This window comes from Lethenteron reissneri, chromosome 28 (genome assembly GCF_015708825.2).
Source record: "Lethenteron reissneri isolate LAM-NWPU_2019-01 chromosome 28, ASM1570882v1, whole genome shotgun sequence".
Lineage (NCBI taxonomy): Eukaryota > Metazoa > Chordata > Hyperoartia > Petromyzontiformes > Petromyzontidae > Lethenteron > Lethenteron reissneri.
Window position 1 is genome coordinate 937,329 of NC_083806.1, and position 19,814 is coordinate 957,142.

Sequence of the window (19,814 nt, forward strand, 5' to 3'; positions counted from 1 at the left end):
ACTAACTGTGGTGTGCCCATTTACACTGCAGGGGGGGTGGGGGGGGGGAGAACCAACCGGCGAACTCTGCATCGCAAGTCCCTGCGAATGTTTTTAATAACGAAGGCCAATTTTTTGTTGCAGGTGTTGGTGAATGTGCCGCTCCCCTGCAGTGTGCAGGTCACCCGTTGCTCTGCTTGGGCTGTGTGTGCTTTGCGTCTCTGCTCCGCTGGGGCGCCGTGTTTGCGCCTCGGTGAGTTTGCTCCCCTGACGTACCGCAAGGGACATCGTTTCTGCACCAAAATACAGATGGCATCTGTCCCAATTCTGCGAGATTAACATCGCTTCAACTCTGTGCTCGACGAGAAAACCCATCAAAAGAGACATGTAAATGCTGCCTGTAGGGAGGGCCACATGACCACAACTCTGCGAGTCGGTGAATGCTTATAATTTTTTTGTTGAGCTGGTGGTCTGCAGGAGGCTGAGAGCTTGTGTACAGGCCATGCCGCGTGTCCGGGAGGCGTGGTTAAATCTACGGAGACTACACGTACATATAACCGCAGTCGGTGCATGAAATATCGATGTGTAAATTGCACTTATTGTACGGGGCTGTAGAGAGAAATATAACACGCAGGGTACCCCCGGTGCTGCACACAACTTTACTGCGCCGTATGCAAACGTTGCCTCAAGGCTCGCGTGCAAGGCCGCAACCTTGAGCTTCCCGTGTTGCCAAACTGCGTGTGCTAACGAGGCATTACAACGATACTCTGCTTCTCTCTGCCATTGCACGTTCCTCCAGCGGACGCTCGACCTGTCTGCCCTCTTCCTGCATCTCCTCTTGAAATCCCTCCTCACTCCATCCATCACTTGCAGCACTCCCATTCTCGCTCCTTCCTCACCCCCATGTATTTCTCCAGCACCGATCCTCTAGCTATCTTCAAAAGTGCCTCTCTGTGCTTGCTCGCTCACCCTCCGCTGATGGACGAGGGCTGCTCGCTCGCCCCGACGCGCGCCTTCACCGTCACCACGTGCAGCGCCGGGAGGTAGCGGAACTGCAGGTGCAGCGTACTCTTGTTGGCTGCACAACCGCAGGGTACAGAGGCCACGAACGTGGATCGGACGCGCGCATCAATATACTCGATGGTTAGTGCGAGTGTTCAGGATCGATATGTCGTTCCACAAGTCCTGGTTCATAACGTATGCCATGTGCAATTGTGTGTGAATTTCAAAACACAACCAAGATGATGATGATAGCAGACAGAGGAGAATGTAGTAAATGTATTGAGCAGATACTACCCTCTGGACATGTCACCCACCCAGCTGTAGCCCGGTTACAGCCTGAAGTTAAGATGGTGCCACACGAGCCTCAAATCCAATGAAGGTGTATGTATTGAAATCAATTATAATTACATTGATGTTGGCAAAAACCTGTAGAAAACCCATGCAGAGCAGGAGAACAGACAAACATTCCACACTACTCACTCTCTCTGCAGAACAGGGGAAGAAGATCATATCAAACTCAAACACAAAAAGGCGTTCCGAGTTGGGAATGGAACCCAGGCTGTTCTGTTGCCTCGTCTTTGCTCGGTTGGCGTTAGCCACCAAGGCCGTGCCGTGTTTCTATTTTCATTCCTGCTGCTCTATGCCCCCTGTACCCGTTCTCGTTCTGCTGTAATGTGCACCGATGCCCATTTTATTAAGGGCGATATTGGCACGTAAAATAAAGATCGATTGATAGTCACTATACCCTTGCTGGGGAGCGTGATGGGGGCCAGCGAGTGCTCACCCTTGCAGGAGATGTCCAGAGCCACGCAGAGCGGGTGCCTCCGCAGCAGCTGCTTGCGCTTGTCCTCAAGCTTCACGCCCAGCGTCGCACGGCGCCGCTTCTGGAACGCACGCACGGCAGCCAGGGACAAAGCATCCCCCTCTGCTCGGTGCACGCTTAGTACGGCGGCAACATCGCACATCCGACTACGTCAGGGACCGAGGTGTGGGCCCATACGTGCAAATGTCGGGTGTGTGAACATCGCTATGAAATGCGTTGCACCACCATGCACAGAAAGAGTTACACCATCATACATCCTCCGTGTCTTCCTCCTCCTGTGTCCTCCTCCATCTCCAACCTGTCTGCACCTCATGTCTCCACTTCCTCTCTTTTCAACCACCTCGTATCTTCTCTTTCCTGTTCATTCTGCTCCTCTGCTGCCCCCACCGTCTGGATCTCCCCTCATCCACCCCCTGTTCCATGCTCACGCCTAGGTTCAAGGCCTTCCTCGTCCCCTCTGGCTATGACGGACGACCTCGCTCTTCAAAACAAATACACACGGCGCTTGGTATGCGGTCCCATTTAGACATTTATATGATAAATACAAATAGTAATGAATATTTTAATAACAATATAGAAGTCGTAGTATGAATATTAAAAAAACATATTATAAGCCCATTGTTTTCCATAGCTCAAAATATTCATGGGTGACTTTGTGGATAATATAAATAATATATTTAAGCAGACAATGTCTACTTATATTCTTGGGTCTTTCGGTAAAGTCACGTAGATAGGTTCCAAGAAAATAACAAAAACTACAACGTTTCGATCGCAACGCAAGCAATCGTCTCCTTAAGCAGACAATGACCTGCTTGGCATGGTGGACCCCAGTTCAAGCGCTATCCATGCTCAACCTTGCTTCGATTCCACGATCCGACGACAGACCAGGCACATTCTGGGTGATTTGGTCATCATCAGCAAGCGTAGTGTGCGCAAGGCCCCGATTGAAATTGCAATGAATTATAAACAGTTCCTATATCTGCATAATACAGGTTTTATGGTTAAGATCGTGTAAATATAAATGTGTCGTCAACCCATCACCACCCAACACAGCCAATTAGTACACCGGTGTGTTGGAGAGTAAACCCACAAAATGTACAATTTGAGTACGACGTTTCGCTGGTGATTACAACCAGCTCCATCAGGCGATTTGCCAGAACTGCTGAAGTATATACTAATTGTCACTTTTTGTTTACGTGACAAACCAAACTAATTGGTTGCATCTGGTGGTGGTGGGTTAATGACACATTTATATTTACGCGATCTAACCCATAAAACCTTTACTGTGAATAATAGTGGTCGCAAAAGCCTACGACGTGTTCAAACTCCCACATCTGCGCTGGTACCAGCGGCCACAATGACTCGGCTGTCCACGGCCTGCCCTGGGAGGGAGGCGCGATGCCATCGTGAGCAGGGGTACAGAACTGCCGGATCGACAGCCACCCGCACGGCGAGCGACAGCACCCGTAACCTCATACTTGGTTTTCCACTGCACAATCGAGCCGCGCTGGGGCCGTGCCGAGCCAGCCCGGTGTGGCGCGGTACAGGAGAGCGCCAGGTTATCACCGCGGAAGCCGAGTTGTGCTCCTGACGCTGAGGTCAACACGCACTGAACGCGTCCTCAGTCCCCCTCCTGGCCCTGCTAAGCCACGAACCTCATTCGGATTTCTTTTTTTGGTCAGCGTATCTATCGTGGTTAGGTTGTATGTATGTTGAACTTCTTTAGCATCTTACGTAGCCAACCGTGCTAATCGGAGGTTCCTGCTCGGCATGGTAAATAGCCCGTGGAAAAGGGGAATCATTTTTTTACCGTCTGTGGCGCTTCCTCTTCTTGGTCGGAGTCGCTTTCATCGTCTGTGCGACAAAGACAAAACTTAGCCGATTAATGTTTATCGTGTTAAATCAAATGTCCTCACCGAGCACAATGCTACTCAACAACCACAAATGGAAAACAATCACAAGTAACTTTAAAACCGTTTATTTGTAAACGTTAAATGGCAGTGAAAGGTGCAATCTCCAGGTACAAATCAGCCACTTGCTCTGCAAAAAGTCAACCTACAATGCGTTTCCTTTGTAAGGAAGCACTAATTAGCAGTGCTTCTAGTAATTAGTACTGCCCTATGGTCCGTCTTATCACGATTACCAATCTCTTATATTCACACACAACGACGGCTGGTGATCACGGAGAGCAGGGCTCGGCAACCTGCGGCTCCGGAGCCGCACGTGGCTTTTTATGGACTGCTTCGTGACGTTGTGTATGTTTGTATGCATGTATTCACATGCATTGCGGCTCTTGAAATATTGAGTTTTGTACCAAATAAAAAAATGGCTCTTCTTGTTATTTTAGTTGCTGACTCCTGACGGAGAGCTATGCTGCACTGGGCGCGTACTTAGGACCGAGTTGAGAAACACTTCCATGGTCTATGTACGCACGGTGACACGGCCCAGTGGGAGCACATTTGCCGCAAAAATTCACGGTTTGATTCCGACAGGCCGCCCTAGTTATTACTGCAGACATTAAAGATCCCCTGACGTCGCTCGAAATGAGCTGACCGTGGTCCAAACTTGTAAATTACACAAATGGAAATACAAACAGCAGCAACGTGGCCCTCTACTGAGAAACTACTGCAGACTGTGTCCATGAAAGTGCCTTCGTGATAACCTTGCACTACAAGGTTGGTGCAAGCACCAAATGTACTCAGTTATTAAAACTATTATTACTCTCGTGAATTTAATTGCAGCGTAACCATTCACCCCCTTGCGATTCATTGCCTTGTCGCGATTCAGTGTCTCGATTCAAGAATGCGATGGATGGTAGTCGTTGAAAGCTCGACGATGGCAGTCCGCGAGGACCCCAGACGAATGTAGGGAGCTTGCAGGTAAATTTCCCCTTGTGCGCCGCCCCACCACCCGCAACCTTTACCTGGGGACTCCTCCGTCTGCTTGGCAAGAGCTTTGGCCTCGTCAACATCTCCCTCCACGCTCACACAGAGGCGCTTGTCTGTGAGGAACGACAAAGATCCCTCATGAGAACCTGGAGAGCCTGCTGGGGCAAGAACTGTTGGCGAGCACCTTTATATACCCACACATACACATGCTTACACAAAGGTCCCCCCACACAGCCTTGAACAGACTGTTGGGTCAAGTGCTGTTAGTGAGCAGATATGAAGGACGGCACAGCACACAAAGGGGTGGTTGGCCAACACCAAGCCCGTCCGCCTTTGTCTCTCCAGTGTTGAGGTTTACACACTGCATCAGATACTAATTCAAGGCCGAGTCGACCTGGGGTGATCAGGGACCGGTTAAAAAATTAAATCGGCACTGTTGGCTGCGAGTGGGAATCGAAATCGGGTAACCGGGTCCGTAAGAAAGTGCACGAACCACTGCACGACCACTGCCCACACATACTTACACACACACAGAGGCACATACATGGACATGTGCAACAAGCAAATGTGCGCACCAACATCGGCAAGTTCGCACGTCACCTGACATGCCAAGGGGCTTGGGGGGGGGGTCGGTGCATTTATGTTTTTTATATTTCAACTGGACCATCCCAAGAGATGGAATGTCTCGTTTGCAAGGGTTTCCACGGTGTCAACCGACACGCACACAGAAAATTCGTGATGTCGCATGTACATTTAAAATCTGTAACGTATACCGTACGAATTTACACAATGAATATCACGCCCAGTCAAATACATGAACAATTTCTTGGTGCATGCTGCCGGTTTTTGTACAATTCACTCGCGCTGTAACAGCTTGCAGATTTCGTGCGAGTGAAATTTCATTGGAGATGTAAATGAGTTGCGATGGGCGCCATGCTTTAGTGCGCCTGGGGGATCATTCCATGTTGAAGGGGTTTTGTGTCTGCATTGTTATTATTTTAGGACCAAACGATTGAGTTATTGTTTGTGTAAAACGTTCACTATTGAGTTAAGAGGGGGTATTTAAGCATATACTGGTGTGCATGTGACTGAGGCAGTCAGTGAAAGCTGTGTGAAATTATTCTCCACAATGGTTTTTCTCCCTCTCGTCTCCATCTCATCCCTCATCTCATCACAGCTGTCTTGTGTACATCACTCATCTGGCATCCAACCACATCAATGTCACGTGTGTGCATTTCTCCCCACTGCATCCTATCTCATCTAAGTCTGTTCTCTAGTTTACCAACATCGCCACCGCTTAGCTGCACTTCTCTTATCTCATTTCTCGACATGCGTCTCCTCTACATCACTCTTATCTCACTACGTCCCTGTCTTTTGTCTTCATGTACTGTATCGATAAATCTTGGGGTTGTAAAACTTGTAACCAGTAAACGTTTTCAGAATCCGTTACCGGTACTGGACTTTCAGAACTGGGAATCGATTCTAGCGATATTTAAGTTGTGAAGGCAGATTAAAGAAACTTGCCCCATTGTTTCAGCTGCAGTGCAGGGAGATGGAATCGAACCAGCGACCTGTGAACTGCAAGTCCAGTGCACTGCTAACCGCTTTACTACTGTGGCAGCTCCATTAATTTCTCAATTAAGAAGCTAAACCTGTTGTGTTTTTTGCTACAGACATTTCACTAAGTGCAGCATCGGTAGCCTGTTTTTCACGTGGTTACCGGTAACACAAAATAAAGTATTTTTAACAACCCTATCACAATTGTAGATGATGTTTGCAACTTTCTTGTGGCTCCGTGCCTCGCCCACCGCATATTGTCTTCCTGCATCTCAGTTCTTACTGATATAAGTGTCTCTTGAGATCTGGCTCACCTCTGATCCTTCTCACGTTGCTTATGTGTATTCGTGTTTAGAAGTAACAGGAGCATGGGATGCCAGGCATGAAGACAAAAGTAATGATCACAGGTGTCTACAGATCACATCGGATATTTTTGAGATGACACAAATAAATTGCGTGGCAAGGGCCCAATGTGCACTCATGCACGCGCATGCACAACTCCACAGGAGAAAGAGACGGCATGTTCACATAAGCACAGCGTACAGTACAAAGAAAGCTCACACAAGCACAGCGCACAGACAGCTTACACAAGCACAGCGCACAGACAGCTCACACAAGCACAGCGCACAGACAGCTCACACAAGCACAGCGCACAGACAGCTCACATAAGCACAGCGCACAGACAGCTCACACAAGCACAGCGCACAGACAGCTCACACAAGCACAGCGCACAGACAGCTCACACAAGCACAGCACACAGACAGCTCACACAAGCACAGCACACAGACAGCTCACACAGGCACAGACAGCTCACACAAGCACAGATAGCTCACACAAGCACAGCACACAGATAGCTCACACAAGCACAGCGCACAGACAGCTCACACAAGCACAGCGCACAGACAGCTCACACAAGCACAGCGCACAGACAGCTCACACAAGCACAGCGCACAGACAGCTCACACAAGCACAGCGCACAGACAGCTCACACAAGCACAGCGCACAGACAGCTCACACAAGCACAGCGCACAGACAGCTCACACAAGCACAGCGCACAGACAGCTCACACAAGCACAGCGCACAGACAGCTCACACAAGCACAGCGCACAGACAGCTCACACAAGCACAACGCACAGACAGCTCACACAAGCACAGCGCACAGACAGCTCACACAAGCACAGCACACAGACAGCTCACACAAGCACAGCACACAGACAGCTCACACAAGCACAGCACACAGACAGCTCACACAAGCACAGCACACAGACAGCTCACACAAGCACAGCGCACAGACAGCTCACACAAGCACAGCGCACAGACAGCTCACACAAGCACAGCACACAGACAGCTCACACAAGCACAGCACACAGATAGCTCACACAAGCACAGCACACAGACAGCTCACACAAGCACAACACACAGACAGCTCACACAAGCACAGCGCACAGACAGCTCACACAAGCACAGACAGCTCACACAAGCACAGACAGCTCACACAAGCACAGCGCACAGACAGCTCACACAAGCACAGCGCACAGACAGCTCACACAAGCACAGACAGCTCACACAAGCACAGCACACAGACAGCTCACACAAGCACAGCGCACAGACAGCTCACACAAGCACAGGCAGCTCACACAAGCACAGCGCACAGACAGCTCACACAAGCACAGCACACAGACAGCTCACACAAGCACAGCACACAGACAGCTCACACAAGCACAGCGCACAGACAGCTCACACAAGCACAGCACACAGACAGCTCACACAAGCACAGCGCACAGACAGCTCACACAAGCACAGCGCACAGACAGCTCACACAAGCACAGCGCACAGACAGCTCACATAGGCACAGCGCACAAACAGCTCACACAGGCACAGCGCACAGACAGCTCACACAAGCACAGCACACAGACAGCTCACACAAGCACAGACAGCTCACACAAGCACAGCGCACAGACAGCTCACACAAGCACAGCCCACAGACAACTCACACAAGCACAGACAGCTCACACAAGCACAGCGCACAGACAGCTCACACAAGCACAGCACACAGACAGCTCACACAAGCACAGGGCGTAGAGACGCACGTGTGAACCGCCAGCACGCCGTGACCGTGTAAGCGTGGCGCTGGCAGTGTTATTTAGGTTACCCAAAAAGGCTCAAACGAACACAAACGTGGAGCGATGCTCAAAGTGCCTTCCTTCATCCACTGAAATGCGTCTGTGCTTCTGCCAAGCGCTCGCACTTTGAAGTCGGCTGCACATTTGGATGCAAGCGCTCCTACTGGATTGTTCATCAATCTTTCTCTCAAACCCATGGCATTTAACCAACTCCGGTAAACGCCACATCACTTGACCAGCCAGAGGTCAAGTTTTAAGTTCAGGTTTTTTTTAGAACCGAGGAGACCAGGGTGGAGTCTTATTTGCCAGAGTCACATGCGTCACCAAAATGAAAAAAATGTCATGGGGGGGGAGGGGGGGGTTAACAATCTCTGACAAAAATCTTCGTCCAGTTTTCACCTACTCCACTCACTGATGTCGCCAACCTAAAACCGCATGTCTTCCCTCTTTCACCACGGACTGCCCAGTCTGGAACTCCCTTCCCCTTCCCACAGCCATCCGTGCTGTGGACTCCCCGCCTCCGCTCAAGTCCAGGCTCGAGACCTTCCTCTTTTCCCTGACTATGACATACCGACTGTCTCTCTCTACAAAGTAAATATGCCCACTGCTTCTGCACAGCTTCTTGAGATGCAGTCGCATTGAAATGCTAGCCAACAGGGCGGCAGTGGTAACGCTCGTGCCTCACAGCAAGAAGTGGTCAGGTTCAACTCCCGACTCGGGCGCCTTTTTCTGTGTGGAGTTTGTGTGTTCTCCCCCCTGTTCTGCATGGGTTTCCTCCATGTTCTGGGGTTTCTTCTCATTGCTAAAAAAAACATGCAATGCAACTGCCACTGGGCCAAACATGCCAATGCAATAATAAATACCTGCAAATTACCCGATTGGGATTACACACAACAACACCACACCCTACTATCAAATACTGTGCAGAATTCCTAGAGACTTGAGACCAATTGAGGCTTTGCTGGGTAAACCAGCAGAATCATAATACTAATATGATGCTACATCAATCGAAATTCCAATGGCATTGTATTTTGTACTGCTGTTTGCAGGATTGTTAGCCAATACGGACGGCTTGTCAACAAACCTGAATAAATAATGTTATTCACTGTGGCGAGTTAGGCTTTCCCAGATTGCGATCGCTACTCTGTGTAACTAATGGTTGAACAAGTCATAACACATGCTGATGAATATCTTTCACGTACCCACCACTGTAGGCAACTACCCAGTCATTGACTACTACTGATTTTCAACGGGGCTCTAGTTCAACACAGCTCAAATACCCACCAGCACCCAGAGAAAACTGTAAAATCTGCCAAACTGTAGGGGAACTCAAATAACACTGGGGGCCGTATTCTCAGTGGCGGCTCGGCTCTGGTTAGGCCTCTGATATGGCTCGGCTCAGACTCGAGCAGCTCGGCTGCTTCCAAAGACGCACGAGTGGCTCAGCCATAGCTCGGCTCAGCCTCGGCTCGTGGGAATCCCGAGGGTGGCTGGAACAATGCTCCGAGTCGGGTCAAGTTGAGCGTGGCTTTGAGCCACGCCTCACCAGAGCTCACGAGAGCCATGGTGCCAAGCCGTGACTAAGAATACGGCAGTGAGTGAACACGGCACGGCGTTGCTCACACTCGCGCCCCGCGCGAGCGAGGGGGGAGGGGCGGACACTCACCCTTCCCCGGGGGCTCTGAGCCCGTTGGGAGCCGTGTTGCTAGCAGCATGAGGAGCACAGGACAGAGACACGTGACAACGCAACACGGGCAGCGTGCACATAGCACACGCGGTGTGTTCATGCAGTGCTGTGTAGTGTGTGTACGTGTGCATGTTCGTGCAGTGCGTGTGATATGTGTTTGCATGTGTGATGTGTATGCGGTATGTGTGTGTGTGAGCTTCTTGTTCTTCTTGCAGTACATGTAATGGGTATGTTTGGTGTGTGTGTGTGCAGGTTCAGGCAGTGTGTACGGTGTGTGTGGTGTGGTGTCTATGTTTAGGATTCATGCACGGTGTGAGTGTGTGTGCACGCATAGTGTGTGGGACATGATGTGTATTGGGTGTGTATGCATGTGTGGTGCATGTGATAGGGATGTGTGTCTATGTGTGTGCTCAATGTGTTAACACATAAAAGTGAAACCTGTTCAACTGCTGAGCAAGACCCATCTTTACAGTAAAGAATGCTTGTAAATTTACATTCAATTAGCGCACTAACGTTTGCAGTTGCCAGCTTTTGAAAATGCATCAATATTCAAGTGAGCATACATATTGTGTAACGTTTGGTAACCGTGTAGGTGGAGCTCATCAGTACAGGCTCAGTGTTCTGACCAAGGAAGTATGACCCCTCGAGTCAAGTCACACGTGGTAACACACGCTGAGACAGCGCATGCAGCAACCACCCTCCAGCGCCAACCCCCAGTATCCCTCTCCTGGCAAAGCCCCGAAGGAAGCCCCCTTCCTTGGCATCCCTCGGCAAGCCCCCAAGTTAGCCCCCTTCTAGGGGTCCCTCCTGGCAAAGCGACCCCCCCCCCCTTCCGATCCCCAAGTTGTGATGGTAACGGGGGCTCCATTGCACCTTGAGGCTGTGGTTTGACTGCTCGGCTTCCTCCACACACTGAACCCCTCAGCTCTGGCTGAGGGGTTCAGTACCCAGACATAGGCATCTGCCTTAACGTGCGACTCCAGCCTATGGGGCTTCTCCCAGGACCTCAGCATATCTGGCTTTGTGCTTTGACAAGAGGCGTTATGAAACCTCCACAGACATCAAGAACCCAGAAAACTAACACAGTTTGTTCGGTGTCTTGACAGCACCCAAACTGTCTATGCAACCACACACTGCAAGACCTCTGGTAGTTTGAGACACCTGCAGGAGACTGCACTGAACTCCACATGCTGCACACTATTGTGTTGGCATGTGAATGGGTGAGCAAGTTGGCGAGTAAGGGGAGTGAGCGAGTGGGGGGGCCCTCACCGCACGCCTGAGCATAGGCGCTGGCCTGCACAAAGAGCACGTAGAGAGGCGCGGGAAGGTGTCGCGCCACGTCTGCCTGCTTGTGCGTCTGGTCGAAGGGCATGGCCAGGCACTCCTGCAAGGGCACTGTGGCCTGCACACACACACACAATGCACACATACATACAAACGTACACATATCTCCAAACGTGTTCCAATAACACATTCTTTTTAAAGCCGAACATTCGGATGTCCTGGTTCTTGTCCTGATTGCAGTTGATGTAGTTTTAAATGAAGCAACATATCTAATTGTTAAACTTGGTGCACAGGATTCTTCTTCCGCTTACCAATGAGCTGAAAAAATAATTGGCATGTTAAACGCCTGCACACGTGACAATCAGTTTATTTAGCTGCATCGGGTGGTGGAGGGTCTTAATGACGCAGCTTTGGTCAGATCATTACGAGGCCTAATTCGAAAATCTATTTTGACTTGAAGAAGGACCAATCGGAGGCACTGCAGATGGGAGCATTGTGCATGTGCGCGGGTGCGTGAATGTGTTAATGATGGCTGTGTACGTGCGGCTGGATGGAGGAGTGTGCCCTCTTACCTGCAGGACAGCATTGAGCTGTGGGTAGAGGTTGTTCAGATGCTCCCTCTTCACCTCGATATCCTTGGCTATCTTGTCTTTGCTGCCAATCGATTCCGAGTACTGTTCCGTCAACCTGAAGTACAGTCATGACAACAATGTCCGTGATTTTTTTCGATTTTATCTTTGTTTGTTTACCCAGGAAAGCCTCTAAGCCTCTTCTTCATGAGGGTCCTGCAGTCGGGGGTGATATTGCTACGTGTTATTATCTAAATTGGTAATGTTTCAGCATTGGGAGTATTTGGCCAATACTAGTTACCAATTACATTGTGCGAAACCGAAAAATCCAGAGGAAACCCATACAGGGGCAGAACGTACAACATCCACACAGAAATCCTCCAGTGGTGCGAATTGTACCCAGGTGTTTCTTGCACATGTGTTAATAATTTTTACCAAGGGTTAAGTATTTGATTATACAAGTTATCCACATTTTCTGGAACAAGGATTCCTTCTCAGGTGAGACAAAGGGTACAGGACATCCATCCTCCTCCGATGAACGAATGTAATGTAAATCAGTTAATTAACTGATGAATAAATTGATTGATTTATTCTGGGGCATCCCTCGAGATGGAACTTCTCATTTACAATGGCACGCAGAACAAACACGTAAATGGTACAACCACTAGAATCCCCACCAAATCGTGCTACACAGGCATTGGCCACACGTTTCAATGGCAAAAACAACGGAGCCACCAGGCCCAATGAACCCTCCCGTGTTGCAATCCGATCGCCCGACACACCACACCGCGCAAACCTCTTCCGCTGCTCCAGCTCCCAGTCGAGCCGTGCCAGCGTCTGCAGGTGCGGCTCCTTGCTTGTGATCTCCTCCTTGGAGATTTCGGGGGGCGCGTCCCGGTAGAATTCCTCCACCGACACAAGCTCGATCTCTTCGTGCTTGGACCTGGGGGGGAGGGGGGGGTGGCGCTGCAAAGTTCACAAAGTCCATCCGCCAATAGAGTCTATTGGGGCCTTAAGCCAAGTTCCGCCTTGGCGCATGGAACGTCAGAACCATGGACGAGACCTCCAAGATAGCACAAGTCCTCGGCGAGATGAAGAGGTACAATCTCGACATCCTGGGGATAAATGAATGTTGCTGGATTGGCTCTGGATAGATGAATCTTTATGGGGAGAGGCACAGCATGCAGCCAAGAACAGGAATAGATGCCGAGAGCTCATTGTGGCCTTACGTCCCATAGGGGATGAATGAGTAGTAACTAAACAATCTGCCAAGTCAGTCTGTTTGCTTGGCCAGGGAATTACACACGGCGGTGACGCTCAGTCAACCAATAAGCCAACCAGTCAGCCCGTGCATCTGTAGATCAAGCTTAAAGTTGATTTTGTTTAACCAGGTGAGAACTCAAAGAGGCCAGGAGGATTCTCATTTGAAAGAGTGACCTGTGTCACCAACATGGCAAAAGGGGAAACTAATAAAATAAAGTAAAGCAATGAAGCAAATGAAAATAAGAGCAAAAACAACTGTCATGTGAGAAACCCAAAATATTGCACAAATATAAACCAGTGTGAAATAATACATTCACTCGAGGAAGTGAGCAAGCCAGTATAGTCAGCTGGTGAATCAGCACGATTAAACTTGTAATTTACAACACTTCGTCTAACCACTACTGGAAGACAGCCTTCCCACACGATGTCAGTCATGGGGAGTTGCTTAACCATACTCCACCACACTGGGCAGTGCAGGTTGGCGATGGAGGGTGGGGGGTGGCCCAGGACCCGTTCATATACCACTCGCCACTGGTGTTAGCCATGGGCAGGAATCAAACTCAGATCTCAGGATTCATAGCTCAGTGCGTAACTACTGCACACAGTGCTCTTTTTACTTGTATTTATTTACGCTTGTTTACCCGTGAAAGCCTCGCTCAGTCTCGAGACTTTTTAGGAGGGTCCTGACAAGTTTTTGCAGTAGGGGGCGACGTTGCAACGTGCCATGTCAATCTTGATTTGAAGCTTGTGTCATGTCAATTGAGTAATCTGCAAATAATATTCAGCATTATGATGATTGGCCAATTCTAGTTTAATTGTAGATTTATTTTGAGTTATTTTAGTCGTGATCATTGTGCAATCAGATAAAGGAATTGCGGATAAGAACAGCCTGACTGCATTAAACAAATTATTTGGTTATGCTGCTTTGGCAGTGATACAGTCTTAAAAAATTACATTAGCTCATTTTACTTTAACAAATGTTCACACGACTACCATTAACATTAATGGATGCGTGAATTATCTTACAAAACTCCATTTTTAAATGTCACCTGAAAATATATATTGTTTTCGATATTATAATAGATAACATATTTAATACATTCATCAATAACACGCTCTGGCCTTATAAGGAAAAAATATCAAACAGGTGACATTTCCGACAATGGCCCTTCTTCATAGCACACAGAGAGGTCTGAGAGACAGTGAATAGTAGTAGTTGGGGACTGCGCTTTACACCCGATAAGAATGTTGTTTTAAATCACGTTTCCTGATTAAAAGTTTTTAAATTGGCATGTGGATAGTTGGTTACACTATCCGCAGCTGCTGAGTAACAGACCTCGGTGCGCTGTGCGTTTTTTGCCGGGGGCGTACGGGCTGCGAACGCACGCGACTCACTTGAACTCGAGGCACTTGGTGATCTCCTTCTGCAGATGCATGACCTCGTAGCGCAGGTTCTGCAGCTGCAGGTGCAGCGCGTCCACCTTCTGCTTGTTCTGCAGTGGCCAAGGGGTGGGCGGGTGGTTGGGGAGGGGGGCGGGAAACAAATGGAGAAACACAAGGAGCTGATGGTACAGCAGAAACGGAGAATACCCACCAGGGCTATGATTTGCTTCTAGAGTAAAATATAATAGCGCACCTTACAGTGAGGGAAAAAAGTATTTGATCCCCTGCTGATTTTGTACGTTGTCCCATCGACAAAGAAATGATCAGTCTATAATTTAATGGTAGGTTTATTTGAACAGTGAGATACAGAATAACAACAAAAAAATCCAGAAAAACGCATGTCAAAAATGTTATAAATTGATTTGCATTTTAATGAGGGAAATAAGTATTTGACCCCCTCTCAATCAGAAAGATTTCTGGCTCCCATGTGTCTTTTATACAGGTAACGAGCTGAGATTAGGAGCACACTCTTAAAGGGAGTGCTCCTAATCTCAGCTTGTTACCTGTATAAAAGACACCTGTTCACAGAAGCAATCAATCAGATTCCAAACTCTCCACCATGGCCAAGACCAAAGAGCTCTCCAAGGATGTCAGGGACAAGATTGTAGACCTCCACAAGGCTGGAATGGGCTACAAGACCATCGCCAAGCAGCTTGGTGAGAAGGTGGCAACAGTTGGTGCGATTATTCGCAAATGGAAGAAATACAAAAGAACTGTCAATCTCCTTCGGCCTGGGGCTCCATGCAAGATCTCACCTCGTGGAGTTGCAATGATCATGAGAACGGTGAGAAATCAGCCCAGAACTACACTGGAGGATCTTGTCAATGATCTCAAGGCAGCTGGGACCATAGTCACAAAGAAAATAGTTGGTAACACACTACGCCGTGAAGGACTGAAATCCTGCAGCGCCCGCAAGGTCCCCCTACTCAAGAAAGCACATATACATGCCCGTCTGAAGTTTGCCAATGAACATCTGAATGATTCAGAGGACAACTGGGTGAAAGTGTTGTGGTCAGATGAGACCAAAATGGAGCTCTTTGGCATCAACTCAACTCGCCGTGTTTGGAGGAGGAGGAATGCTGCCTATGACCCCAAGAACACCATCCCCACCGTCAAACATGGAGGTGGAAACATTATGCTTTGGAGGTGTTTTTCTGCTAAGGGGACAGGACAACTTCACCGCATCAAAGGGATGATGGACGGGGCCATGTACCGTCAAATCTTGGGTGAGAACCTCCTTCCCTCAGCCAGGGCATTGAAAATGGGTCATGGATGGGTATTCCAGCATGACAATGACCCAAAACACATGGCCAAGGCAACAAAGGAGTGGCTCAAGAAGAAGCACATTAAGGTCCTGGAGTGGCCTAGACAGTCTCCAGACCTTAATCCCATAGAAAATCTGTGGAGGGAGCTGAAGGTTCGAGTTGCCAAACGTCAGCCTCGAAACCTTAATGACTTGGAGAAGATTTGCAAAGAGGAGTGGGACAAAATCCCTCCTGAGGTGTGTGCAAACCTGGTGGCCAACTACAAGAAACGTCTGACCTATGTGATTGCCAACAAGGGTTTTGCCACCAAGTACTAAGTTATGTTTTGCAGAGGGGTCAAATACTTATTTCCCTCATTAAAATGCAAATCAATTTATAACATTTTTGACATGCGTTTTTCTGGATTTTGTTGTTGTTATTCTGTCTCTGACTGTTCCAATAAACCTACCATTAAAATTATAGACTGATCATTTCTTTGTCAGTGGGCAAACATACAAAATCAGCAGGGGATCAAATACTTTTTTCCCTCACTGTATATTAGGCAATTTGGCAATACTGCCTTGGCAGTGGTGCTCGAACACAAACAACAAAAACTCAACACATTTGTCAACAACACTGTAGCCTTAATAGGAAAAATATATAAACACATGACGTTTCTGGCAACGTCCCTTGTTCAGAGCACAGATGGCCCTTGTTGGCCCTTGTTGAAGCACAGGTCTGGTATAAGCAACACATGCTTACATTGCACTGATGGGGCAAAGACAAAGGGCATCATCTGATACAAGCACACTACTTCTGATATAAACACAGCTGGCCGTGCTTCCAAGGGGTGTGTCTATATCCAGCTCCTGCTGTATTACAAATGTCACGTATCCAGGAAAGCTTCACCACCGAGTGTCTCGGCACTCTTTTTGCAGGAGGGTTCTGCATCGGTATGTTTGGCTAGCTTCCCTTAACAAGTGACTGACATTGAGGGGTAAATGGATTGCCCGGGAGAAAACCCACAAACGTGAGTGGATGCCACAGAGCTCCTCACAGATGACTTCAAGAATCAATGAATGAAAGAAGTAATTTTCTGGCCACCCTGCAGCCCAAGCAGAGAGCGCATGCTGTGTTGCCAGGATCCCTCGATCCGAGGACCAGCGAGGCTCAACTCTGCTCAGCTCTCGAGACGCAGAGAGATGGGCGCGCATTCGTTCGGAGAGATTTGGTGGTAAGGATAAATATAATTAATTAGCCAGATGGTCAGAGCAAATGGGAAATACGCACATCTGACATTACATTAAGGAGATATTAATGTTTTTTGTTATCAATGAAAAGCGCAATGAGCATTAAAGGCTTGTAATGTATATTAGCGAATGACATTGGTATAGCTCCCAATCAACTTTGCAGAGTGAAGAGTTTTTTTTCCAGGACAAATGTTTCTATTCATGCAAAGCAGCAATAATTTGTATTATTATGCAGGAAAATCGTACCGAGTCTCAATAATCTTTATCGGGAAGATACTGCTAAGTTTTTGTAGTAGGGGGCAATGTTGTTGCTGTGTGATCCCAATTGAGCAATTAGGAGATACTTAGTTAAATGTCATTGGGATGTTTGGCCAATATTAGTTACGTTGTATGTGTTTTTTTGGCTAAAGGAGGAAAACGGAGAACCCAGGGGGAAACTCATGCAGAACAGAGAGATAACAGACTGTTGGGGCAATTGCTGTTAGCGAATCACCTATGAAGGCTGGGATGGAACACGAGGGGATGGATGGCTAGCACTTCAACCAGCCGCCTCTGTCTCCTGAGTGCTGATGTTTACACACTGCACCAGCTACTCTGAGGCCGAGTCAACCTAGGGGAGGCCCAGGACCGGATCAGATAATCGTCACTGGTTTTGGCTGTGAGTGGCAATGGAACTCTTGGGTCGTCGGATTTGTAGCGCAGCACACTATCCACTACACTACCGCTCCCCACACACACTCACACTGCAGAAAAAGTGGGAAAACAAATCAACTGCGCACAGAAAGGCATGCGAGCTCTTGTTGTTGTGAAGCACAAGTGTCACACCTGCTCCCCCCCGACGCCCAAATGCAGTAATAACCAACCTCGTAAGTAGCATCCCGGCCTTTCTTGCACCGAATGTGCGCCAGTCGGTTCAGCTTCTTCAGCGTCATGAAGTGGATGCAAACCTGCGTTTTACGCTCCTCTATCTCGGGGGCCTGCAGAGGGAGAAATTCGTTATCGCCACCATGAGCAGCACCAGCATCACCATCATCAGAAGTGTCAAGATCATCATTAGCCATCCACTGCTGGGTGAAGGAAGTACCCGTAATAAGAATCTTCATCATCTATAAGTAAATAACCAAAACGGAGATTATGATTTATCATTGATTTTATGTTTGTGCAATATTTTCATTTCTCACAAGACAGCTAGCTTAATAGCTGTACCACTTTATTTTGTCATACGAGTGACCTCGGTCACTTTTGCAAATCAAGACGATATCCTGGTCTTTCGAGGTCTTGCCCAGTCAAAATAAAATAAACTTGAAACTCCATTACCAGCTATATACACATTACATAAGAGATGGCAATGGCATGGGGTGGAATAAATTCAGCAGTGGATTTACCCTGGCTGATAATGACGATTCCTCCGATATATCTGCACGCCCATCACCACCGCGACTACCACCGGCACCACCGCCCCCACTGCCAACACCACCACCCCCACCACTCACACCGCCGACACCACCACCGGCACGACCGCTGGCCTGTACGTACATTATGCCGCATGCCCTGGGACTTGAGCTCGTCCACCTCACCCATGAGGCGCTGCAGCTCGCGACACGTGTCCGCGTAGAGGAGCTCGTCGGCCTCGGGCTCCCGCGTCTCCACGTCCGCTTCATCGCTGTACACACGGGTCACCTCCTGCGCACCGCACAGACCGAAACATATTTTAGAATAAAAATGTTAATTTTTATACTGGAGGAATTCCATGAGCTATAAAGCTATTTTTCGCAGATGGCCAGTAAGGGCGGGTAGGAAAGTTACAACAATATCAAAAACACGATAGGAGTGCAATATATTAGAAAGGAAAGAAAATCAAAGTTATTTTAAAGAATATTGCACAGGGAATTTCAGTCTAATTACCATCATTACTTTTTTTTATAACTTCCAAGCCACACAAATGTTAATGTATGTTTTATTTAACTAGGAGATTAAATAACACGTGAACCATTGAGATGTATAGAAGGGATAACTGATACATTAGATAAAAACACTATTAAACCGAGCGCAACGTTTCTGTTCCACTATGGTTGGTAACCCTACCGAGATGTCACGCTCGTCACATGTCAGAAAAGAACGTTGATACTTGAGCACAAGGTGAGAGTTGTGGAGCAGTTGTTGGTGGGGGGGGGGGGGAATCTATAATCGTCGTGCAACATCACGTTCACAGCGAATTCAAGTATTCTCATGCGCTGATCTGAAAGTCAATTAGTGAAATGCATTGGATTCAAACCATTCATTTGCCCCATTGTATTTCGTATTAACCTGTGAAACAAGCTCTATCAGTGAATGCCGCTTAAGAATTCGGTACAGCAGGGTGGTGTTAGACGATTTTCTGGTGCAGGACAAGCCACATCTTGGGCACCAGCACTACGATTAGCTCCATCACCACATGCACCACTACCACTATCCCCATTATTACATCACCAACCCCACCACCATCACCACAGCCAGCAGCAAAGACAAAGATGCCCCGTGTAGCCTTAGCAGACTATTGGGACAAGTGCTCTTAGCGAGGAGCACCTATGAAGGCCGGCACGGCACACGAGGGGTGGGTGGCCAGCACCACGCCCGGCCACCTTCGTCTCCCCAGTGGCGATGTTTACACACCGCTACACCAGGTTCTCATTTGAGGCTGAGTCAACCGAGAGGAGGCCCAT

At 48.4% G+C, this 19,814-nt stretch overlaps 1 protein-coding gene across 7 annotated transcripts in view; it reads right to left on the reverse strand.

The window, feature by feature from the left end:
* THOC5 (THO complex subunit 5) overlaps positions 1-19,814 on the reverse strand; it is a 33,635-nt gene that overhangs the window by 12,708 nt on the left and 1,113 nt on the right. For 3 of the 7 annotated variants that reach the window (XM_061561683.1, XM_061561682.1, XM_061561685.1), the window contains exons 2-13: positions 18,649-18,795; positions 17,976-18,089; positions 14,571-14,668; positions 12,709-12,855; positions 11,916-12,030; positions 11,329-11,461; positions 10,039-10,077; positions 4,728-4,805; positions 3,615-3,658; positions 1,766-1,865; positions 949-1,057; positions 165-272 (exon numbers count right to left, since the gene is read on the reverse strand). In XM_061561683.1, coding sequence (XP_061417667.1) covers positions 165-272; positions 949-1,057; positions 1,766-1,865; positions 3,615-3,658; positions 4,728-4,805; positions 10,039-10,077; positions 11,329-11,461; positions 11,916-12,030; positions 12,709-12,855; positions 14,571-14,668; positions 17,976-18,089; positions 18,649-18,795 — 1,232 coding nt within the window. The remainder of the gene's footprint in view (positions 1-164; positions 273-948; positions 1,058-1,765; positions 1,866-3,614; positions 3,659-4,727; positions 4,806-10,038; positions 10,078-11,328; positions 11,462-11,915; positions 12,031-12,708; positions 12,856-14,570; positions 14,669-17,975; positions 18,090-18,648; positions 18,796-19,814) is intronic. The other 4 variants (XM_061561688.1, XM_061561687.1, XM_061561684.1 and 1 more) reach the window with 3 other exon arrangements.